This window comes from Ranitomeya imitator, chromosome 3 (genome assembly GCF_032444005.1).
Source record: "Ranitomeya imitator isolate aRanImi1 chromosome 3, aRanImi1.pri, whole genome shotgun sequence".
Classification (NCBI taxonomy): Eukaryota; Metazoa; Chordata; class Amphibia; order Anura; family Dendrobatidae; genus Ranitomeya; species Ranitomeya imitator.
In genome coordinates, this window is record NC_091284.1 from 93014462 (window position 1) to 93040976 (window position 26515).

General features: G+C 40.8%; 2 protein-coding genes across 4 annotated transcripts in view; both read right to left on the bottom strand.

Annotated features, from left to right (window-relative positions):
* The window catches only part of ABR (ABR activator of RhoGEF and GTPase), a 427958-nt gene that overhangs the window by 274606 nt on the left and 126837 nt on the right, over positions 1 to 26515 (bottom strand). For all 3 annotated transcript variants that reach the window (XM_069761141.1, XM_069761142.1, XM_069761143.1), the window contains exon 2: positions 15510 to 15694. In XM_069761141.1, coding sequence (XP_069617242.1) covers positions 15510 to 15694 — 185 coding nt within the window. The remainder of the gene's footprint in view (positions 1 to 15509; positions 15695 to 26515) is intronic.
* Positions 7871 to 10310, bottom strand: LOC138672784 (uncharacterized). Its single transcript, XM_069761147.1, has 2 exons — positions 9936 to 10310; positions 7871 to 9184 (listed from the first exon to the last, which is right to left on the bottom strand). The coding sequence occupies exons 1-2, from the start codon at positions 10174 to 10176 to the stop codon at positions 8022 to 8024; spliced, it is 1404 nt and encodes a 467-aa protein (XP_069617248.1). The 5' UTR covers positions 10177 to 10310; the 3' UTR covers positions 7871 to 8021.

Genomic DNA, 26515 nt, shown 5'->3' on the forward strand with positions numbered 1-26515 from the left:
ATCTTCACTTAATGTTTGCCCTTTATGACTTGGTATTGTGACTGGCACTCATTTATTTGGATTATTTGTTATTAACCCATAGTTTACATGTCTATACATCGGTTGCTCTGTAAATTGCTTTTTCTAACAAAATCTAAAAAAAAAAAAAATTATGTGTGATTAATTGACTTAAAGTTATTCATATGTTTAATAACTAGCATTGACTCATTTCCTCTTATAATGTAATATATTGTTGAGTTGCTTTTTCCTCACAATATGCAATTAGCACATAAATGCAAATAAATGCAAGGCAATATATCTTGATCAATATGTTTTGGGGATTATATATACGTTTACATTTCTGTATCCTTTTTTCTGTCCACTAAAAATGCTCGTATTCTGCATGGACGTTCCATTTTTAACACCGAGTGTCCAAGTCTGATCCACCAAAACAGATTGTACCATTTAATGGAACAGAGACACAAATCTTTTAGTAAATATTATTAGTAGTCCAAAAAAGGAAGCAGCACACCACTGTCGGTGAATAAGGAGCGGTTTTATTTAGCCCAAGATTCGGTTCAGTGCAGCGAACCTTTTTCAAGCTACTTGAATACTACATGCAAGGTTTGGTACATGGTGTGTGTGTGCATATGCGTTTGTATATATGTGTATGTGTATGTGTATATGTATGTATGTATGTATGTATGTATGTATGTATGTATGTATGTATGTATGTATATATATATATATATATATACATCTATACACACATACATACATACATACATACATACACACACACACACACACACATATATACACACACATACACACACTGCTCAAAAAGATCAAGGGGACACGAACAATAGAATATAACTCCATATAAATCAAATTTCTGTGAAATCAAACTGTCCACTTAGGAAGCAACACTGATTGACAATCAATTTCACATGCTGTTGTGCAAAAGGAACAGACAGATGGAAATTATTGCCAATTATCTAGACACACTCAATAAAGGAGTGGTTCTGCAGGTGGGGACCACAGACCACATCTCAGTACCAATGCTTTATGGCTGATGTTTTAGTCAATTTTGAATGTTGGTTGTGCTTTCACACTCGTGGTAGCATGAGACGGACTCTGCAACCCACACAAGTGGCTCAGGTGGTGCAGCTCATCCACGATGGCACATCAATGTGAGCTGTGGCAAGAAGGTTTGCTGTGTCTGTCAGCGTAGTGTCCAGACGCTGGAGGAGCCACAAGGAGACAGGCCAGTACACCAGGAGACCTGGAGGGGGCCATAGGAGAGCAACAACATAGCAGCAGGACCGCTACCCCAGCCTTTGTTCAAAGGAGGAGCAGGAGGAGCACTGCCAGAGACCGGCAAAATGACCTCCAGCAGGCCACAAATGTGCATGTGTCTGCACAACGGTTAGAAACGGACTCCATGAGGATGGTCTGAGTGCCCAATGTCCACAGATGGGGGTCGAACTCACAGCCCAACACCGTGCAGGATGCTTGGCATTTGCCACAGAAGACCAGGATTGGCAAATTCGCCACTGGAGACCTGTGCTCTTCACAGATGAAAGCAGGTTCACACTGAGTACTTGTGACATACATGACAGAGTCTGGAGATGCCGTGGAGAGCAATCTGCTGCCAGCAACATCCCTCAGCATGACAGGTTTGGCAGTGGGCCAGTAATGGTGCGGAGTGGCATTTCTTTGGAGGGCTGCACAGCCCTCCATGTGCTCGCCAGAGGTAGCCTGACTGCCATTAGGTACCGAGATGAGATCCTCAGAACCTTTATGAGACCATATGCTGGTGAGGTTGGCCCTGGGTTCCTCCTTATACAGGACAATGCCAGACCTCATGTGGCTGGAGTGTGTCAGCAGTTCCTGCAAGATGAAGGCATTGAAGCTATGGATTGGCCCGCCCATTCCCCAGACCTCAATCCGATTGAACACATCTGGGACATCATGTCTCGCACCATCCACCAATGCCACGTTGCACCACAGACTGTCCAGGAGTTGGCAGATGATTTAGTCCAGGTCTGGGAGGACATCCCTCAGAAGACCATTCACCGCCTCATCAGGAGCATGCCCAGGCATTGTAGGGAGGTCATACAGGCACGTGGAGGCCACACACACTACTGAGCATCATTTCCTTATCTTGAGGCATTTCCATTGAAGTTGGATCAGCCTGTAACTTCATTTTCCACTTTGATTTTGAGCATCATTCCAACTCCAGACCTCCATGGGATATTAGTTGTGATTTAAGTTGATAATTTTTAGGTTTTATTGTTCTCAACACATTCCACTATGTAACGAATAAAGATTTACAACTGGAATATTTCATTCAGGGATATCTAGGATGCGGGATTTTAGTGTTCCCCTTATTTTTTATATATATATTATATATAGATAGATAGATAGAGAGACATAAATACATACATACATACATACATACACAGTGCCTTGCAAAAGTATTTGGCCCCCTGGAACTTTTCAACTTTTTCCCACATATCATGCTTCAACAAAGATATCAAATGTAAATTATTGGTGAAGTATCAACAACAAGTGGAACACAATTGTTGAGTTGAACGAAATTTATTGGTTATTTTAAATTTTTGTGGAAATTCAAAAACCGAAAAGTGGGGCGTGCAATATTATTCGGCCTCTTTACTTTCAGTGCAGCAAACTCACTCCAGAAGTTCATTGTAGATCTCTGAATGATCCAATGTTGTCCTAAATTCCTAATAATGACAAATATAATCCACCTGTGTGTAATCAAGTCTCTGCATAAATGCACCTGCTCTGTGACAGTCTCAGGGTTCTGTTTGAAGCACAGAGAGCATCATGAAGACCAAGGAACACTTCAGGCAGGTCCGTGATACTGTTGTGGAGAAGTTTAAAGCTGGATTTGGATACAAAAGGATTTACAAAACTTTAACCCCTTTATCCCATATGTCGTACTATCCCGTCGAGGTGACTTGGGACTTAATTCCCAGTGACGGGATGATACGTCATAGGCGATCGGCCACGCTCACGGGTGGGGTGGGTGGGGGAGCGCAGCCGATCGCTGGGTGTCAGCTGATTATTACAGCTGACATCCGGACCGCTCCCGGTACATTAACCCCCGGCACACTGCGATCAAAACATGATCACAGCGTTTTGGTGGCACAGGGAAGCATCGCGCAGGGAGGGGGCTCCGAGGGTCTCCTACCTGCAGTGCCTGTCAGATCGCTGATGACACAGTGCACTGCAAAGTGTCAGATTAGCGATCTGATAATATACAGTGATGTCCCCTACCGCCCACCCCACCCCCGCCCCCCCACCAAATTTGTTCTTTTACCCTTGGGAAAATAAAAAATTGGGGTCGAAAACATCATTTTTGGGAAAAAATATGATTTTTTTTATTTTTACGCCTCTACATTATAAACTTCTGTTAAGCACTTGGTGGGTCAAAGTGCTCACCACACACCTAGATTAGTTCCTTAGGGGGTCTACTTTCCAAAATGGTGTCACTTGTGGGGGGTTTCAATGTTTAGGCACATCAGGGGCTCTCCAAACGCGACAAGGCGTCTCATCTCAATTACAGTCAATTTTGCATTGAAAGTCAAATGGCGCTCCTTCCCACACATGGGGTATCAGTGTACTCAGGACAAAATTTACAATAACTTTTGAAGTCCAATTTCTCCAACTTTTGTTAAAATAAAACAAATTGGAGTTGAAGTACATTTTTTGTGAAAAAAAGTTAAATGCTAATTTTTTTTTAACCCCTTCATGACCCAGCCTATTTTGACCTTAATTACGGTACCTGGCCGTTTTTTTGCAATTCTAACCAGTGTCCCTTTATGAGGTAATAACTCAGGAACGCTTCAATGGATCCTAGCGGTTTTGAGACTGTTTTTTCGAGACACATTGGGTTTCATGTTAGTGGCAAATTTAGGTTGATAATGTTTGCATTTGTGAAAAAAGTGGAAATTTTGCTAAAATTTAGAAAATTTCACAGTTTTCAAATTTTGAATTTTTATTCTGTTAAACGAGAGCGTTAAGTGACACAAAATAGTTAAGAAATAACATTACCCACATGATTACTTTACATCAGCACAATTTTGTAAACAATTTTTTTTTTTTTTTTTGCTAGGAAGTTATAAGGGTTAAAATTTGACCAGCGATTTTCTCATTTTTACAACACCATTTTTTTTTTTTTAAGGGACCACCTCACATTTGAAGTCACTTTGAGGGGTCTATATGGCTGAAAATACCCAAAAGTGACACCATTCTAAAAACTGCACCCCTCAAGGTACTCAAAACCACATTCAAGAAGTTTATTAACCCTTCAGGTGCTTCAGCAGCAGAAGCAACATGGAAGGAAAAAATGAACATTTAACTTTTTAGTCACAAAAATGATCTTTTAGCAACAATTTTTTATTTCCCCAAGGGTAAAAGGAGAAACTGGCCCCCAAAGTTATTGTACAATTTGTCCTGAGTACGCCGATACCCCATATGTGGGAAGGGGGAAACCACTGTTTGGGCGCACGACAGGGCTCGGAAGGGAAAGAGCGCCATTTGACTTTTTCAATGAAAAATTGACTCCAATCTTTAGCGGACACCATGTCGCGTTTGGAGAGCCCCTGTGTGCCTAAACATTGGAGCTCCCCCACAAGTGACCCCATTTTGGAAACTAGACCCCCCAATGAGCTTATCTAGATGCATAGTGAGCACTTTGAAACCCCAGGTGCTTCACAAATTGGTCCGTAAAAATGAAAAAGTACTTTTTTGTTTTTTTTTTCTCATAAAAATTTCTTTTAGCCTCAATTTTTTCATTTTCACATGGGCAACAGAATAAAATGGATCCTAAAATGTGTTGGGCAATTTCTCCTGAGTACACCGATACCTCATATTTGGTCACAAACCAGTGTTTGGGCACGCGGCAAGGCTTGGAAGAGAAAGAGCGCCATTTGACTTTTGAATGAAAAATTAGCTCCAATCGTTAGCGGACACCATGTCGCGTTTGGAGAGCCCCTGTGTGCCGAAACATTGGAGATCTCCCACAAGTGACCCCATTTTGGAAACTACACCCCCCAAGGAATTTATCTAGATGTGCAGTGACCACTTTAAACCCCCAAGTGCTTCACAGAACTTTACAACGCAGAGCCGTGAAAATAAAAAATCATTTTTATTTCCTCAAAAATTATGTTTTAGCAAGCAATTTTTTATTTTCACAAGGATAACAGGAGAAATTCGACCCCAATAGTTGTTGCCCAGTTTGCCCTGAGTACACTGATACCGCATATGTGGGGGTAAACCACTGTTTGGGCACACGACGGGGCTCGGAAGGGAAGTAGTAACGTTTTGAAATGCAGACTTTGCTGGAATGGTCTGCGGGCGTCACGTTGCGTTTGCAGAGCCCCTTATGTTCCTAAAGAGTAGAAACTCCCACGTGACCCCATTTTGGAAACTAGACCCCCAAGGAACTTATCTAGATGTGTGGTGAGCACTTTGAACCCCAAGTGCTTCACACAAGTTTATATTGCAGATTCGTGAAAATAAAAAATCATCGTTTTCCCACAAAAATAATTGTTTAGCACCCATTTTGTTATTTTCCCAAGGGTAACAGGAGAAATAAACCCCCCAAAGTAGTTGTGCAATTTTTCCTGAGTACACTGACACCCCATATGTTTGGGTAAACCACTGTTTGGGCACACGTCGCGGCTCGGAATGGAGGGAGCACCATTTGACTTTTTGAACGCAAGATTGGCTGGAATCAATGGTGGCGCCATGTTGCGTTTGGAGACCCCTGATGTTCTTAAACAGTGGAAACCTCTCAATTCTAACTCCAACACTAACCCCAACACACCCTTAACCCTAATCTCAACTCTAGCATAACCCTAATCATAACCCTAACCCCAACACACCCCTAACCACAACACACCCCTAACCCTAATACCAACCCTATCCCTAATACCAACCCTAACCCCAACACACCCCTAACCCTAATCCTAACCATTACCCTAACCACAAGCCTAATCTTAACCCTATTTCCAACCCTAACCCTAATTTCAACCCTAAGCATATGTGCCCACGTTGCGGATTCGTGTAAGATTTTTCCGCATCATTTTTGAAAAATCCGCAGGTTAAAGGCACTGCGTTTTACCTGCGGATTTGCCGCGGAATTCCAGTGATTTTTGTGCGGATTTCACCTGGGGATTCCTATTGTGGAACAGGTTTAAATTGCTGTGAAATCCGCACAAAGAATTGATATGCTGCGAAATATGCAAAGCAGCGTTTCCGCACGCTATTTTCCGCACCATGGGCACAGTGGATTTGGTTTTCCATAGGTTTACATGGTACTGTAAACCTGATGGAAAACTGCTACGAATCCGCAGCAGCCAATCCGCTGCGGCTCCGCAGCCAAATCCGCACAGTGTGCACATAGCTTAATTCTAACCCTAGTTCTAACCCTAACCCTAGTTCTAACCCTAGCCCTAGTTCTAACCCCAACCCTAGTTCTAACCCCAACCCTAGTTCTAACCCCAACCCTAGTTCTAACCCTAATTCTAACCCTAGTTATAGCCTTAACCCTAACCCTAGCCCTAAACCTAGTGGAAAAATAAAAGTAAATATATTTTCTTTATTTTATTATTTTTCCCTACCTATGGGGGTGACAAAGGGGGGGTTAATTTACTTTTTTTTTTATTTTGATCACTTTGATAGGTTTTATCACAGTGATCAAAATGTACCTGGAATGAATCTACCGGCCGATTCGGCAGTCGCACTCCGCATGCGCCCACCATTTTGGAAGATGGCGGCGCCCGTGGAGAAGACAACCCTAAACCCAACACACCCCTAACCCTAATCGCAACCCTAAACCGAACACACCCCTAACCTTAATCCCAACCCTAACCATAACCCTAACCACAAGCCAAACCCTAACACACCCCTAACCCTAATCTTTACCCTATTTCCAACCTTAATTCCAACCCTAGCTCTAATTAAAACCCTAACTCTAAGGCTATGTTCCCACGCTGCGGATTCGTGTGAGGATTTTTCCGCACAGTTTTTGAAAATGTGGAAGAGTGGCAAGAAGAAAGCCATTTCTCAAAGATATCCAGTTTGCAACAAGTCACCTGGGAGACACACCAAACATATGGAAGAAGGTGCTCTAGTCAGATGAAACCAAAATCGAACTATTTGGCAACAATGCCAAACGATATGTTTGGCGTAAAGGCAACACAGCTCATCACCCTGAACACACCATCCCCACTGTCAAACATGGTGGTGGCAGTATCATGGTTTGGGCCTGCTTTTCTTCAGCAGGGAAAGAGAAGATGGTTAAAATTGATGGGAAGATGGATGGAGCCAAATACAGGACCAGGGTGGATAAAAATCTTGATTTTTAAAAAAAAATCAAAAAAATCAGATTTTTTTGATTTAAATCAGATTTTTTTGATTTAAATCATTTGATTTAAATCAGATTTTTTAATCAAGTTGTACACAAGCAAAACTTTGTCTTTTTGCAAATCTAATTGTTTTACACAAATAAAAATATTAAAACAGTTGATTATGAAACCTAATAATTTTTATTTGCACTATTAAACACTCAGAATTGAACTACAGAGAGTAAGTACTTTTTAACAATAGCCTATCTCTAACGTTTGAAGTAAGCAAACATCTTCAGTGAATACATCAGTCCTTTAAGCCTACTGTTTATTTAGGACTTTTAATAGGAAAACCAGTTGTCCTGCTTTAGCAGTTCCTAAGCGGTTTCGGACTGTTGTGTGCACAAAACCAAATGAAGAAAACAATCTCTCTACTCCTGCGGATGAAGCCGATGCAGCTGAGTAGCTAGATTTATTATCTTTGCTGGAAGAACAAGTGATTGCGACTTCCACCAGTCCAGTGGTTTTAGTTCATTAACGACGTTATCTGCAAACATGTATTTTTGAAATGGTGCAGATTCACACTTCAATTTCAGCACAGTTGCCACAATGTCATGGTTAGTATTGGCGAGCCACTCCATTGCAGAGTTGATTTCCGCCTCAGATAATTTTTTCCCTCTGTAGATGGGATGCAAGATATTGATTGGCTAAATAGTGTTCTTCTTTTAATGCTTGGTCCTTGCGGTGCTGTATTGCAACCTTTACATTGTTTGAGAGGTTCAAGCGATCTAGAGAACCTTCTAAATCTTTCCAAACTTCTGTGGCATCAGCTATGGTTGCAGTATCTTTCTGCATTTTATCCAACGCAATCGATATTGGCTTTAACCTTTCCAAAAGGTCCTCGGCATTTCTCTTCACACCAAGATTTAATACTTTGCTTCGTATATTAGCATCAATTTTATCCCGATGTGTTTCGCAAATGGACAGTAATTTTGACCAGTTGTTAATAAACATTTCCAAGCAGTCAGCCAAGGTATTCCATCTAACATCTTGTGGTAGAACCAACTTCAGTCCTCCCATTTCCTTGTAGGTTGCATGTGCAAAATGATTATTGCGGAAATATTTAACAATTTCTACAACATGTTCCTTGACACCCGAAATATGCAGGTCTTTTGCCAAAAGATGCAACAAATGGGCAGAACAACCGTATGTAATGACATTTGTGTCATCCTCATGTGCCAGTTCCGCTCGCATTTTTGCCACATTGCTTGCGTTATCAGTAACTAAGCTCCTTACTTTACATCCAAACTGTTCTTGGCATTGGTGAATTGAGTTCTTAGCAATTTCAAGTAAATATTCAGCAGTATGTGAATTTCCAGATGTGTCGATTGTGTCTGTAAGGTAAGTTTCACCATCTTCTGTTGTGACACAAGTGCAAATTATGGGGTCGTTGTGGATGTTGCTCCAACCATCCAAGCTCATGTTAACAACCTTGTCTTTCAAATATTTTGTACAAGCCGCTCTTTCTATGTCGTATACAGCCTGAAGATGTTTTCCTGAGATATCAAATCTACTTGGTGGTTTGTAGCCTGGTCTAATTCCTTCGATCATTTGTACAAACAATGGGTGCTCAACTAGTCGGAAAGAAGAATTGGTTGCAAATATGAATTTAGCAATTAATTCATCAAAATGTTCTTTCTGGCTCGTCGTAGTCTTTAAGATGAATTTTTCTACACTTTGCACGCAAAGTTTTTTTTTGGGCTGCTTTGTTGAAGTTGTACCCAGATATTGATTGTCACGTGCAGCACAAGCCATATTTGACCCTGAAAGCACAGAAATTAAAAATCTAAATCGACTGCGTATTTGAAGAAATATAACGAAAATATTTTGAAACAAACTTTTTGAACAATGTAATGGTCCTCGTCCTATAAGGGCTGTCTCAAAAGTTATGCTACTCAAGTTTTCCGGTGAAGTTGCTGTAATACTGGTAACTAATATCAGAGCAACTGAAAAAAATTATGTCACAAAAGTTTTAAAAATGTTTTTTTTTTAAAATGGTCAATTTGGCAGACTTCAAAAGTGAATTGCAGCCTACAATAAAAAAAAAATAAGCGTATACACACTTTATTTTTACTTAAAGGACATGTGCACCTTTATTTTTTAAGGTGCAGTGTGCACATGTCCTCCCCCCGCAGCTCTCTTACCTCCGATGTCAGCGCTGCGGGGATCCGTGGCTTCGTTCTGCCCGTCCGCGAGCGCGCCTCCATTCATTTCACTGGATCACTGCGAGTAGGCCGCAACCGGAGGACGGGAGGCGGACGGTCAAAACGAAGCCACGGATCTCAGCGCTGCGGGGATCGGAGGTAAGAGCGCTGCGGGGGGGAGGACATGTGCACCTTAAAAAAATAAAGGTGCACATGTCCTTTAGCGTTAATTTTCTGTGAAATATTGCCTTAACATAAATTTAAATTCTATACTCCAGAACTACTAGTGCTAGAAATTTCTCTTTTCATAGACTTTAACCATCCCAGTAAAATGTCTGTTAAAAAAATAGGTTGTAATTGCCAGACTTACTAGTACTAGGCTCCTGGTGCATAAGAAGCTGTGGGGGTTCATTGACATTAGTTGTATCACTATCAACATCTTCATTTCCCTTCTGGTTGCAGTTTTCATAATGTGATTTCAAACGGCAAACAAGTCCTTGGATATCCTTTTGACAGTATTTGCACTTTGCTCTTGCACCTTTCTTTCCAAGATCTGCTGCTGGCATCTCAACAAAATGAACCCAAATAGGGTCTCTCTTACGACCTGCCATGGCTCACACAGATCACTTATGAAGTTTGATTGTTACTACAGCCAAGTACTGCTGACTATCCAACAAGTTTGGGCATGTCAACTGAATGGAAAAAGAAACTAAACCAAAAGTGAAACCAAGCTAGAAGTGTGGAATTAAAGGGGCAGTATGAACAAAATGTGGAGGCTATTAATAGTTTATACAATTAAGACATGCTGCTTTTAAACACCTACCTATTGCCATATAGTAAAACAAAAAAGATTTTTACTTACTTTGGGGTCCCCCCCTCACCCTGGCGTTAGATCGTTGCCCCTAGTTTCGTCCGTGTAACTATGGGCGCACATGCGCACTGCTCTCACTTCTCATTTTAATCGTGATTTATATTAAAAAAAACCTTTTGATTTAAATCAGTGATTTAAATCATTATTAAAATCATGATTTAAATCGATCCGATTTAAATAGAAAAAAATCTTTTGATTTAAATCGTGATTTAAATCATGATTTAAATCGGCGTGATTTAAATCAATCCACCCTGTACAGGACCATTCTTGAAGAAAACCTGTTGGAGTCTGCAAAAGACCGGAGACTGGGAAGGAGATTTGTCTTCCAACAAGACAATGATCCCAAACATAAAGCTAAATCTACAATGGAATGGTTCACAAATAAATGTATCTAGGTGTAAGAACGGCCAAGTCAAAGTCCAGACCTCAATCCAACCGAGAATCTGTGGAAAGAGCTGAAAACTGCTGTTCACAAAATCTCCATCAAACCTCACTGAGCTCGAGCGGTTTGCCAAGGAAGAATGGGCAAGAATTTCAGTCTCTCGATGTACAAAACTGATAGAGACATACTCCAAGCGACTTGCAGCTGTAATCGCAGCAAAAGGTGGCGCAACAAAGTATTAAGTTAAAGGGACCGAATAATATTGCACGCCCCACTTTTCAGTTTTTTTAATTTCCACAAAAATTTAAAATAACCAATAAATTTCGTTCAACTTCACAATTGTGTTCCACTTGTTGTTAATTCATCACCAAAAATTTACATTTGGTATCTTTATGTTTGAAGCATGATATGTGGAAAAAGGTTGAAAAATTCCAGTTTTGTGTATACTCGAGTATAAGCCGAGATTTTCAGCCCATTTTTGGGGGCTGAAAGTCCCCCTCTCGGCTTATACTCGAGTCATACCCAGGGGTCGGCAGGGGAGGGGAGTCTAATAATACTCACCTGCTCCCGACGTCGCAGTTTCTTTCTGTAGTGAGAAGTCACATGGTACCGCTCATTACAGTAATGAATATGGACCCCACTCCCATAGGGATGGAGCCGCATATTCATTACTGTAATGAGCGGTAACGGTGACTGCTCACTATTGGAAGAAGCTGCAGCGCCGGAGAACCAGGGACTGAGCCAGGAGCAGGTGAGTATAATAGGGAAGGGGAGCGCTGCGCGATATTCACCTCTCCTGAGTGACGAGAGGTGAGTGTGGGTTTTTTTTTTATTGCAGCAACAGCATATGGGGCAAATATCTCTATAGAGCATCTTATGGGGCCATATTCAACGTTTGTGCAGCATTATATGGGGCAACTATCTTTATGGAGCATCTTATGGGGCCATTATCAACGTTTGTGCAGCATTATATGGGGCAACTATCTTTATGGAGCATCTTATGGGGCTATTATCAACGTTTGTGCAGCACTGTATGGGGTAAATATCTCTATGGAGCATCTTATGGGGCCATAATCAACATTTGTGCAGCACTATATGTGGCAAATGTGTCTATGGAGCATCTTATGGGGCCATTATTAACCTTTATGCAGGATTATATGGGGCATATTTTAATATGGGGCAGATTTTAATATGGAGCATCTTATGGGGCCCATCATGAACTTTGTGGAGCATTATATGGGGCGTATTTTGCATGGAGCATCTTATGGGGCCCATCATGAACTGTATGGAGCATTATATGGGGCTCATGATTCAATATGGATATTCAAAAACACTTAACCTACTGATGTCTCAATTAATTTTACTTTTATTGGTATCTATTTTTATTTTTTAAATTTACCAGAATTTACCCTAGGCTTATACTCGAGTCATTAAGTTTTCCCAGTTTTTTGTGGCCAAATTATGGGGGTCGCTTATACTCGAGTACCGTATATATATGTATGTTGTACCACTGAATTCTTTTTACGATGGAAAGAAGATTGGCCTCGCCTCAGTATACAACAGGGCAAGGATATTTGCATGCACATTTACATAGGGACAATTGTCAATTATTGTATGACACTGCCCATTGGACTCAAACCCAGACTGAGACGAGGTTTAGCAAAAAAATTCTACTGAATCTGCAATTTGCTTTGTAACATGATAGAAAAAAAAAACCGATCCCACGTGTTTTTAAAGGGACGAGGAAAACTTATATCATATACATTTACTTTTTTTAATATGCATGTACGAAGGTTTACAAAATCTGGGCTTTGAGAACACATTTCTGTATCAGAAAAGACCGTTCCAGCTGCTGTACAGCAACTGTATGAAAATTATAGATACCGTACATATTGGGACCATTAGATAAAATAAACAAGTTTTCCTGTTAAAAAAAAAAAAAACAAGTCAAATCAAAGGGTGGACATTCAACTCAAAGCTGTTTTTTACCAGATATTTATAGATGGGAAAATGGGACATATTAATGATTTATGCCTATGCTGCAAAATAAATATCGAAATATAAAAGGTGTGAAAGTAGGCAGAGGCAAGTAAGGATTGATAAAGAACCATACTGCTACAAATTTGCTTTAAAGAACTGTTTACTTTTAAAATGGCTGAAAATATAAATATATATATATATATATATATATATATATATATATATATATATATATATATATATATATATATATCTGAAGCTGCAATGCATACTATGTCACAAAATGTGTCAGTCTGCCTTGCTAGTAACAGATTTTTGGAGCTGAGGAGGTGTCACTGAGTAAGAGCATTTGTCATTTGGGGGGTCTGAATCACTGGGTGACGATCCCTTTGGCTGCTCTAGTAACAAGTTTTAAAACAAGAATTTTTTTAATATAGAGGAAAATAAGCTAATGGTGAAACAATCCGATATATACTCCATAAAGAAATTTAGTAAGGGAGAACTCTGCAGAACACATGAAGAATATGGAAGCACGAAGGCTGCCGACTTATTAATTATATTTTCATTAATTTGTAGATTGTGCGCTCTTGCGGGCAGGGTCCTCTCTCCTCCTGTACCAGTCGTGACTTGCATCGGTTAAGATTACTGTATTTTTTTTATTATGTATACCCCTTCTGACATGTAAAGCGCCATGGAATAAATGGCCCTATAATAATAATAATAAATAATAATTAATGGCTATGCTATAATGACACTACGTATCACATCGCTATGAGATGGTTTTTATTTTTTGGTTTTATTCCCCCAGTTAATGTTACTGGATGTTGCTGATCTGTATGTAAAGACTTACTGAGTATGTGCAAGTAATATGGAGATAGTGATGTGTAATTGTCCACATTTTGGCTGCTCGTTGCTTATGACATCTGTGTGTCATCTACAGAAGACTGGATGAGGAGGATGTTACAAATCACAAGACCTGAGATCACAAGAACTTGCCTGCTGCAAAGAAATGAATCACGACAGTCAGGGGCTTCACATACATATCTGATGCACAATGAGTAGGGGACAAGATAACTCTCCATGTGAGACAATATTGATTTTGATAACTGTTGGGAGAGGATTTAAAATAATGTGAAATAGTGTTCCCCAAGCAGTGAATCTCGGACCCCTGAATGTGGGTTCTCCAGCTGCAGACCCTGTTGCATACTATTGTGGACCAGTGATCACAGAATTGCAAAATATGCTACTAGGGTCAAAGCATTTCACTGGTAGTGAAAGAGTAACTAAACTTTGAATTTGTTTTTTCATACCTGACAGGTGCATTTAAATTGCCTGCAAATAGGTGGTGGACTAAGTGTAGAGACCCCCACCAGTTACTCGGTAGACCACTATGCAGTGCGCAGCTCAGAAGACAAAAGCACACAGCTCACAGATTGTGGGTATGGATTGAATAAAAAGCATACATTGTGCGGTTTGGTGGGCTATTAAGCAATTGGTGGGGGTCTCAGGACCCCCATCACCAATCTACAGTTAAAGTGCCTAACAAATAGGAAAATAAAGTGTCCAAAGTTACTCTAACAATAAAAACTATATGTATATTAATTAGGTATATATTTTGTATAGTTTCCTGTTGGAAACCCCAACTTTTAAAAGTGCAACCAATATGAACATAAAGTACCATACTTTAACGGTGGTGCCCAATTCTGTTTTTGACTGATGTCCCCACATAATACAGTGCCAAGTATGCCACAAAACATATGCTCTCCCCAAAAAGAAAACAAATTTACGCATGAGTACCCACAAAACTCATCACGTTGTACACATAATGCCTGGCAGTGGGGTGTAATTCAGGTCACAAGGAAGCATAGACAACTTGATTCCATATGCCTTAATTTAACGGATCCTTCAGTACACAGAAAATCACTCCCCCTCACTCATCACATCTGAGTAATTTCTGACATCCATAACATCCAGGCAACAAGATAGGAGAACAAGAGAAAAAGAACCATAACACATCACACATTGAGTGCTGTCACGTTTCACTAATAGACAACTCTAAACATTTTGGTCTCAAATGAACATTGAACTTTTTTGTCTTAATTACCAAAAAGGGAAATCAACTAAATTTTGAACAAACAAACATCACTGAGATCAGAGATGATCTAAGGCACAGTCAAGGCTTAGTAAAGTAATGATCTCGGATACTAACCAAGCTAATTTGGAAATGATTGGTTCTCCTTGAGGAGACCCAGGTGGTGTAAAACATCTTATAGACAATGTTCCTTGCCAAAACGTATGTAAAGTACTACTCCAAAACCAAGCTGGATGCAAACATATAAACAACAATAACCAAAGTAAAGCAAATCGCAATGCAAAGCTGAATGCCCAAAATACAACACGATACGTTGTCGTACGAGATGCATTAAATATAGCAATGAAGGGTACGGAAACAGACTGCAATAGTATGAAGGAGACTTTCTTTATACTAGACAAGTAAATCTACAAATCCTATACAACTTTAATCCAAAAACAAAAAGGACATGTTATATAATAAAAATAATAATTATGCCTTCTGAAAACAGGATAAAAAATACCAATATCGGCAAAGAACAAGAGCTAAAAAATGACATATGCTATAATAATGATAATTATACACTCTGAAAACAGGATAAAAAGTACTAATATTCGCAAATAATGAAAAATGTCTTTACCTCGGGAAGTAAGCCCTCTGTCGGAGTAGGCGAGACACCATCCACACTGTCTTGACTTCTGGCACTGAGCTGTGGAGACATGGTCGGAGATTCATCGATATAGGGCATGGTTTCCGACCCCTCACGAGAGCTCTTCTGCTCCTCATTCCCTTCGGCGTCGTACCCGTCGGTGCCGTAGTTGAAATCTGTGACGAGGAACAAGAAAGGCCGTTGAGTGCCTTCGATAAGGGCAGCCAACGAAGAGGAGTACGGCTTGTGCCTGGGGGTCATACTGGCATCGGGGCTTCTTGAGGGGAGAAGAGAAAAGAAATGGGAAGCACGGGGAAACGAACGCTGCAAAAGGTTGACAGAAAAGAGAATAGGCTGAAAACGAGCACAGGACGAGGAAGGAGGAAACTGATGGAAAGGGGAATAAAATAAAGGGCAAACAAGTTTAAATATGTAGATGAGCAGGTGTGAGGAAAAGTGAAAACTGGAAAATTGAGTTATCGAAGAACGGAATAAAAAGCAAGACAAACATAGAAATGGTGAAATAATTAGTGGATAAGTAGAAATAAATATGCTGAAAAACGATAATATGAGGAGAGCACAGAGAGACGGAGGACGGCACAGCACATAGGAGAAGCATCGGGAAGCTGGAGAAGAAGCCAGAAGTGCCGGTCCCCAGGTTACATGGAGACTACAGAGGTCAATTGACCACCTCTGCAACACACTACGACTGAGGGATTAGGGGAAGCCTGTGAGCTTGTGAAAACTGGAAAATCAGCGGCTGTCCACAGATGACAGCATCTGAGCTATTCCGGGCCCTGCTCGTTGCCTCCTTCTCTGAGTCAGAGAGACCGAAGGGGGGTGTGGGGGCTCACTGTTTCCATTTTAAAGCTCCAGTTATTGTACAAATACAATTTATAAAAAGGTACATGTAAAAAGAACACCTTTACTGCGAAGAGCGGCGTCGATTTCTCTGCCAATTGTTTTCTTTTCTTTTTTTTCTCTCCTGAGAGCGCTGTTTTATATTCTATACGTTTAAGATTTAACTCTAAATCATAGGCCTTAAGCCCCTGGAACTGGCGTCACCATGGCAACCTTCAATGCAGGATTTTTAGAAAATGTGCAGACACTTTACAAAAGTCCTAATCGGTTACTGTTGAGAGGAGTGGGCTTCTCGGAGCGGAAGAGAATGGACATGAAACAAAAACACAAAAGAGAAGTGACAAGCGCACAGGTAATCGGCTGATGGCTGGCACTATGCCCGAGTTCAAACCGGCCATCACACTCACGGAACAATGTGGTAGGGCTGTCAGTAAATATTAAGACCATTATAAGAGACGGAGGAGCAGATACCCCATATGATTGATATTAGATCCATCTTAGAGGGGTATTACAGATTAAAAACAATTTGCCGTCCACTGGTCTCATCTCCAGGTGATCTTTGTCCACATTCTCCTTTGGCTGTACGACCATAGACAGGAGCTGGATGGAGAAGAAAGTCACATACGCACCTAGCTGCCTCATTTATGGCAGTGACAATGATAGCGGACTGCTGCACTCTTATCTTTGTCCGTGCTATAGACTGAGTGAAACATAAGTGTGTACCCTTCCCTATGGAGGTACCGAACCCTCCATAAAGCCCCTCCTGGCCGCGACTGCGACCACGGAAGAACCAACAATCCTCTTGTACTGGGTAAAGTAGAGGTCCCAACCTGGGATCTGCAACAGTCTAACAGACAGCACTTATCTAGTGGATAATGTTTATAAACTAGGTTACCCATTACTGTTATATATAAATGGATTTCATACAGTAAAAATGGTACATAAATTCTGCCAATGGAATATGGAGAGTGGCGCTTTCATAGAGAACACAGTAGTGCTCGGCTAAGCGAGCGCTCCTGTGTACAGAGGGTCTGCTGAATGATTAGATATTCAATGTGTATCACAACTCCTTCGCATCTGCCTTACTTTCATAGACAAAATCTTAAAAAGGAATCTGTCAGTAGGATCAACCCTCCTAAGCAGTCTATATGGGCATGTAGTTCATGGAAAGTTGAATAAAATAATATCTTATCACAGATCTTAAAGGGAACCTGTCCCCCCCCTAAATCGAATATACCGTACAGGTGCTAAGGTGGGGCCCCGACATGGGATACTCACCACACACGGGGATATGAACACCCACACAAAATGCGCCACACACTACCACGTGCTTGAACACATATACCACCCTCAGCACACATTTCACCACACATACACCAACCTCGCCACATAAAAGTCGAAACACAAAAGTCGCCACGCGCAATATTCGCCACATGCAAAACTAGGCTCACACAAAACTCGCCACACGTGCAAAACTCACCTCATGGAAAACTCGCCACACGCAAAACTTGCACACGTGGAAAAATTGCCACATGCACAAAAGTTGCAACACATGCAAAAGTTGACTCACACAAAACTTGCAGACTCAAAACGCACCACACATAAAACTCGCCATGTGCAAAACTCGTCATGCACAAAACTTGCGTCACCCAACTCGCTACACTAACCAGTCATATGCAACTCGACACACAAAAAGTTGCTACATGCATGTCGCCACACAAAACTCATCCCATGAAAGTCGCTACATGCATGTCACCACACGCAACTCAACACACACAACCTGACACATGAAACTCGCCCTAAAACACACACAAGTCTGGTATTATCCTTCAAAAATAAAAATCTGATTAATAAGCAGACAAACTACAAGAGCAGCAAAAGTACCATATAGGAAATACGGCAGCTGTCAGTCACATGACCTGTCTATTATGTGTATGTGTGAGCTAATATATACTGCCAGGGGGGAGGGCTTCCTGTTGGTTGGGGATTTATCAGACTGCCAATAGCAACCAATCACAGCTCAGCTTCTATTTTGCTACAGTTAATTAATCTGAGCTCTGATTGGTTAATATAGGCAACAAAGGACGTTCTCAATATAACAAAGCTTGTGTGAGGTAATAGCATGTCAGTTAGGGTGTTTTTATTGGAAAGGCTGATGTCAGTCACATTAACTCTATGTGAGAGGATATAGAAACTGCCAGTTACAGACTATTTTTACCACAATAATGCATCATAAGGAATTCCATGGCACGAATGTCAGCTGATGCGAAAAGAAAAGCTGCATTACGGGCCAATGAAAAATGTGAAGACCGAGAAACAAGGCTGACATACATGAGAACAGCCGCTGCTTCCTCAAGAGTCAATGAACTTTCTGAGGAGGGAAGTGAGGCTTGCACACAAGAGAAAAAGAGCTGCTTCCTCAAGAGCCAATGAACTTTCTGAGGAGAGGGAAGTGAGGCTTGCAGACATGAAAACAATAGCTGCTTCCTCAAGAACCAATGAACTTTCTGAGGAGAGGGAAGCGAGGCTTGCAGAAGATGTTTTCATTCCAACAATTCCTCTCATTCCATCTGATTTGCCTTTTGATTTTAAACGCCTCCAGTTTCCTGTTCGACTGGCATTTGCTATGTCCATCAACAAGGCTCAGGGACAGTCCTTGAAAGTAGTTGAAATCGATTTACAATCTCCATGCTTTTCTCATGGTCAACTTTATGTGACCTGTTCAAGAGTTGGAACAGCCAAAGTCTTTGCACCTGAAGGAAAAACTAAGAATGTTGTTTATCAAAAGGCTCTCGAATAAGTAGTAGAAGATTACTTCACGTTACTTGGCCAATTAAGTTAAATCTGTGTGGAATATCTCTGGTGTTGAAATATATGTTGTGAAATACTTCTATTAGCTTAGTTTTTGCCTTTTAATAATTACATTTATACCTATTTTGTTTTGTGGTTTTTGTGTGCAGAATAAATTTTTGTTAACTCGTTCTATTTTGCTAACAGCAGTTATTAACCCATGCGAAGCCGAGTAGTTTAGCTAGTTTAACTATAAAAAGATAGTCCTGGCTAAAGGATATAGTGGTACCGATAAAGCTTTCAAAAACTGTAAAGCTTGTTTGATTAGGGGTCATTTTTTGATTGGTAGGAGTTGCAATGGAGTTGAACACAATCACACAGAAGTTGTCACATCGTAAAGGGTTAGTCCTTAAAAATCAGGTTATCCCCTATTGATAGAGGATAACTTGTTGATTGCTGGAGCTCTGCAGCACTATTCTGAATGGATCGGAAGTGTCCACGTGCAGCCTCTGCTCCATTCACTGCCTATGAGGCTGACCAGCACAACGTTATTCCCGTCATTCCCATAGACCAGGGTTCCTCCACTCCTCCAGGCCCACCAAAAGATCATAATTAAAGGATTCCCTTAGTATCGATATGTAGGTGTTGAACCTGGCCATATACAGTGAATGGAGTGTAGGCTGAGCATGCACACCTCCACTCAATTTAGGATGGGAGTGAGAGCTCTGTTCTCAGGATCGCTTGATTTTTACTCAACCTTTTAAGGAAGGGAAGAAAAAAAAACCCTTTGGCCATCAGTTTTCATACTCTTTATTACATATATTTTTTCTGTCTGGCCAGGAAACAAAGTACAGTATATAAGGATTCCAAACCTGTAAAAGTCATTTCCACCCACTGTCAGCAAGACACCTACACTTTTCCAGGATGGATTAGTACTCATTTACATAATTAATGTACAGTAAAAGCATGAGGTAGATTTAAAGTCAGTGGAAAAAAAAAAATCCCATACCGATCAATAGCTTTTACTCCGTGAGCGCACAATACTTCGTGCACACTCCAGGCCTTATTGTATAACCATCAGCAAAAGAGCCGGACCACCGAGGACTCGCTGCTGTCTTCAGATGAGGAATTCTTTAGGCTCGTTACACACACAAGACCATCAGACACTCAGGCTATATTCACATGGTCAGTTTTTGCTTTTTTTATGCAAAGTTTAAAGTGTGTTTAAGTTGATTACAAAAAGAAGGTTTGGATTAGTTTTTGCTGCGTTTTTATCATTGTACATTTGTCTCTTGTGCATGCTCATAGTTTAGTGCCTAAAAAATAACCTGATTCAACTTCATCAGGTTTCGCCGCCAAAAAAGCTGATACTTGCGTTTTTTGCACTACCCATTACTTTTAATGGGTGAAAAATGCTGAAAAAGGCTGAAAGTAGTGACATGATGCATTTTGCTCTTTGACGAAACAGTCAGAGGAAAAAAAGAAAGAAAAAAAAAGTGTGTGCATGAGATCTCTGAAATGTAAAACTTTACTGGTACTGTGAAACAGATGAAAATTTACATTAAAAAACGGTGCAAAAAATGCTGCAAAAACGCAACGTGTGAACATAGCCGTAGACTCCAATTAATCAAAGGAATTTTGATAGCATTCTTGAGTAAATTACTTTGACAAGTCAGAGTTGTGACAAAGTCAAAAGTGGCAAAATGTTTATGCAACAGTTTCCCCTAGCTCCCCCAAAATGGGCACAGCTGTGGTGGAATGGGTGAGCAGCGGGGAACAAGTTGTGACGAGGCTAAAGCCACTCATCAGACACTACTTTTCATGAATCAGGAGAAAAAACTAAGAGAAAATCACTGGTCTTAATGAATCGGGGCCTAAGGATATTATTACTAAAGCTTTTTTTGGGTAATTTTTGCTGGGGCTCTGGGGCAGTCGCTTTTGTTCTTTTCTTCCTTTTATGTATAAAATAGAGAGCGTCATCCAAGTGGATGCCACCTGAAAAATGTCACTTCTAGGGTTTAAAAAAAAGCTAAAAAAACTTGAACATATGAACAGCAAGTCGTGTTTAAAATTCAATGCCCACGTTAACTCTTTTCAGAGTTTCTTTAGCACTTTTTCAAACGGGTTACGGAGCGTACCCACCTGAAAGCAACCAGTCACTGCACAAATCTGACTTTTTTGGCCTCCTCTAGACGTCCATTTTCCACATATGTGATCTAGCCATGGTTTCACAGATAACACATAAACCCGTTATAATCTATGGTGCAGTTCACATCTGTGTTATGTGGGTGTTTGCAAACTGTGTGCGCAGACAAGAAAAAAAAAATCTTGGCGATGTCTCAGTTTTTGATGATTTGCTTTGAAGGAAAATCATCCATTCAAGTCTATGGATCTGTGAAGCAATGACTGACTGCTCACATCATCAGTGTGTACTCCATTAATTCTGTAATGGGGTAGGAGAAGACTTGCAATTTTTGGGGGGCATACAAGAAATTCACTGATAGCAAGAATGGACAAACTCACCAAACACTTTTCGTTTTCCGTTTCCAAACACTAAAATGCTGCTGTGATCAGTGCGAGACCAGTCTCTTGTATCCACCCCAAACATGTGGTGGGCACATTCGCCATTCAGGTGCAGTGGATGCCACCCAGGACTCTGTTCACATTTTGGTTCGTTTTTTGCTTGTTTTTTGCTTCCAAAAATGGTATAGCTCAAAAGCACTACGTACCTGACATCCATTAGAGACTGAAGCCTTCTACACCCCCAATACATAGTAGTGTTCAAAATAACAGTGTGTTCAAAAACATGAGCTAATCACAAAATCTTTATACTATTTTTTATTTCCATGTATTGGGAACATTGTACATTGTTTTCTATTTCAAAATATGAAGAGAAATGTATATAATTTTTTAACTACGGTATATACTCGGCTATAAGCCGACCAGAGTATAAGCAGAGACCCCTAATTTTGCCACAAAAAACTGGGAAAACTTAAAGGGACACTGTCACCTGGATTTGGAGGGAACAATCTTCAGCCATGGAGGCGGGGTTTTGGGGTTTTTGATTCACCCTTTCCTTACCCGTTGGCTGCATGCTGGCTGCAATATTGGATTGAAGTTCATTCTCTGTCCTCCGTAGTACATGCCTGCACAAGGCAATCTTGCACAGCGCAGGCATGTACTATGGAGGACAGAGAATGAACTTCAATCCAATATTGCAGCCAGCATGCAGCCAGCGGGTAAGGAAAGGGTGAATCAAACACCCGAAAACCCCGCCTCCATGGCTGAAGATTGTTCCCTCCAAATCCAGGTGACAGTGTCCCTTTAATGACTCGAGCATAAACCTAGGGTGGGAAATGCAGCAGCTACTGGTAAATGTCAAAAATAAAAACAGATACCAATAAAAGTAAAATTAATTGAGACATCAGTAGGTTAAGTGTTTTTGAATATCCATATTGAATCAGGAGCCCCATATAATGCTCCATACAGTTCATAATGGGCCCCAAAAGATGCTCCATACAGTTCATGATGGGCCTCATCAGATGCTCCATAATAAAATATGCCCCATATAATGCTGCACAAAGGTTAATAATGGCCCCATGAGATGCTCCATAGACACATTTGCCCCATACAATGCTGCATAAAGGTTGATGGCCCCATAAGATGCTCCACAGATTATGCCCCATAAGATGCTCCATAGATTATGCCCCATAAGATGTTCCATAGATTATGCCCCATTAGATGTTCCATAGATTATGCCCCATAAGATGCTTCATAGATTATGTCCCATAAAATGCTCCGTAGATTATGCCCCATTAGATGTTCCATAGATTATGCCCCATTAGATGCTCCATAGATTATGCCCCATAAGATGCTTCATAGATTATGTCCCATAAAATGCTCCATAGATTATGCCCCATATGCTGTGAATAAAATAAAAAAATCACATACTCACCACTTGTCGCTCAGGCCCCCGGCACTTGCGATATTCACCTTCCCCGTTCCACCGCTGCACGCTGCTCTGTCTTTCGGCTCTCTGACTGTTCAGGCGGGTGCCCGGAGACCATCGGACATACAGGGACCACGCCAGGAGCAGGAGAGTATGTGACATCCGCCGCTCCCCCTCCCCCCCCCCCGACTCCCTGGGATAACTCGACTCGACTATAAGCAGAGAGGGGCACTTTCAACCTAAAAAAAATGGGCTGAAAATCTCGGCTAAAACTCGAGTATATACGGTACTTTACAAAAAAACAACAAAAAATGAACATTGAGCTGTTCTAAATAATAGCAGGGTCTGCATTTGTCTTTGCAAACTCACAATATGTACTATTTTGTCGATTTAGCATTCCTGTGGATCAGTAACCTAATATTTAGTTGATACCCATAGTTTTTTGGGGGGGGTGGGTTTAGAACTGCTTCACATCTATGTTACATAGAGTGAACTAACGTCTGGCTACATCCCACAATTCTTTGGCAATTGTTGGCTTTGCCTCAGAAACGGTATTTTTAGCCCCTTAATGACTGGAGGCATTTTCAATTTTGTGTTTTTCGTTTTTTTGCTCCCCTTCTTCCCAAAGCTTTTTTTTCCGTCAATACACTGTGTTCCAAATTATTATGAAAATTAGATTTAAGTGTCATAAAGATTTAATTGTTTTGTTTTTTTAAATAAACTCATGGATGGTATTGTGTCTCAGGGCTCAATGGATCACTGAAATCAATCTTAAACACATGTGATAATTAGTTTTCCTGGTGATTCAAAATAAAGGAAAACTACTTAAATATGATGTTCCACATTATTAAGCAGGCCACAGTTTTCAAGTAACATGGGAAAGAAAAAGGATCTCTGCTCCCTAAAAGCATCAAATAGTGTAATGCCTATGTCAAGGGATGAAAACATTAGATATTTCCCTAAAAGTTAAGCGTTATCATTGTACTGTTAAGAGATTTGTGGCTGATTCTGAGCACAGACAGAGTTCGTGCTGATAAAGGCATAATGAGGAAGGTTTCTGCCACACAAATTCATGGGATTAAGAGAGCAGTTGCCAAAATACCATTACAAAGCAGCAAACAGTTATTTGAAGCTGCTGGTGCCTCTGGAGTCCCTCGAACCTCAAGGTGTAGGATCCTTCAAAGGCTTGCTGTGGTGCATAAACCTAATATTCAGCCACCATTAAACAGTTTTCACAAGCAGAAATGGTTAAAGTGGGCCCAGACATACATGAACACTAATTTCCAAATAGTCTTGTTTACTGATGAGTGTCAAGCAACCCCGGATGGTCCAGATCAGTGGTCCCCAACTCCAGGCCTCGAGGGCCGCCAACAATGCAGGTTTTCAGGATTTCCTTAGTATTGCACAGGGGTTGGAATCATCACCTGTGCAGATGATCACATTACCACCGATGCAATACTAAAGAAATCCTGAAAACCTGCACTGTTGGCGGCCCTCGAGGCCTGGAGTTGGGGACCCCTGGTCCAGATGGATGGAGAAGTGGATGGTTGGTGGATTGCCACCATGTCCCAACAAGGCTGCGACATCAGCAAGGAGGTGGAGGAGTCACATTTTGGGCCTGAATCACGGGGAAACAGCTGGTAGGACACTTTAAGGTTCCTAAAGGTGTGAAAATGACCTCTGCAAAGTATGTAGAGATTCTGACTGACAACTTTCTTCCATGGTCTAAAAAGCAGAAATGTGCCTTCAGGAGCAAAATCATCTTCATGCATGACAATGCACCATCTCATGCTGCAAAGAATACCTCTGAGTCATTGGCTGCTATGGGCATAAAAAGGAGATAAACTCATGGTGTGGCCACCATCTTCCCCTGACCTCAACCCTATAGAGAACCTTATTAGACTGACTGTCATTAGCACTGACCATTTAGGAAAATCTGAGAAAAATATAATTTGCATAATAATTTGGAACACAGTGTATGGCCATGTGAGGGCTTGTTTTTTTGCGGGACGAGTTGTACTTTTGAATACCACCATTGGTTTTACCATATCATGTACTGGAAAACGGGAAAAAAAAATTCCAAGTGCGGTGAAATTGCAAAAAAAGCGAAATCCCACAGTTGTTTTTTCTTACCATGTTCACTAAATGCTAAAACTGACCAGCCATTATGATTCTCCAGGTCATTACGAGTTCATAGACACCAAACATGTCTAGGTTCTTTTTTTATTTAAGTGGTGAAAAAAAAAAAAACTTTGGTAAAACAAAAAATGGCATTTTAAACGACTTGTAGAGTGTTCATTTTTCATGATCTCGGGTTGGGGGAGGGCTTATATTTTGCGTACCAATCTGACGTTTTTATTGATAACATTTTGCTGTAGATACAATCTTTTGATCGCCTGTTATTGCATTTAATTCCAATGTAGCGGCGACCAAAAAAAAAATGTAATTCTGACATTTGAAAAAAAAAATGTTCTCGTTACGCCGTTTACCGATTCTATCCTTTTTTATATTGATAGATAGAATGATTCTGAATGTTGTGATACCAAATATGTGTAAGTTTGCTTTTTTTCATTGTTTTCTTTTGAACGGGGAGAAAAAGGGGTGATTTGAACTTTTAGATATATGTTTTTTTTTAAATTATTATTATTTTTTTTTTTTTTACTTTTTACACGCTTCAATAGTCTCCATCGTAGAGTAGAAGCTGCAGTACTTTGATTGGCTCTGCTACATACAGCAGGACAGCCTATCATTGTCAGCACTTCTTTATAAGTTTTAGGGCAGGTTTCCAAGCGGCGTATTCTGAGCGGTTTGGAAGCAGCGGACACCCGCCCCCCGTCCAAAGTGCTGCCGACTTTTGTACGCACGGTGATTCCGCATGTGTTCATTGATCCGTGCGGAATCACCGCATCCTACACATAAGACGGTGCGATTTATCTTGCGGAAACTGAGCGTCTCCGCAAGATAAGTAGACATGCTGCGGTCTGGAAAGACGCGCCGCATGTGCGTATACGCAGGTCTACTGCCTACGTGTTTGCACGTATAGTGGAGATGGGATTTCATAAAATCCCCTCCACTATGCAGTAACATCTGGATGCTGCGTATCCAATCCGCAGCAAATACGCCATGTGGAAACATACCCTTACCCTCTCCAATCAACTTTTTAATCATAGTACGCTGTTCTTCTGAACAATGTCTTGAACGACCTATATTTCTCAGGCTTTCCAGAAGAAATTTATGTAAAACATGTCCTGGCTTCACCCTTTAATAATGGTCACCTGATTGACACGTGTTTCTTCACAGAATGATTGACCTCACTAATTGATCTCCACACTGCGATTATCATGACCACACCACTTTTCAATTAATTATTCTAATACACAGACTCAAAAACCTGCAT

Coding starts and splice junctions, on each gene's coding strand:
- LOC138672784 (XM_069761147.1), bottom strand. CDS start 10,176: ATGGCAGGTCGTAAGAGAGACCCTATTTGGGTTCATTTTGTTGAGATG. Junction 9,185..9,935: donor GCACCAGGAGCCTAGTACTA/GTAAGTCTGGCA, acceptor CTGTGCTTTCAG/GGTCAAATATGGCTTGTGCT.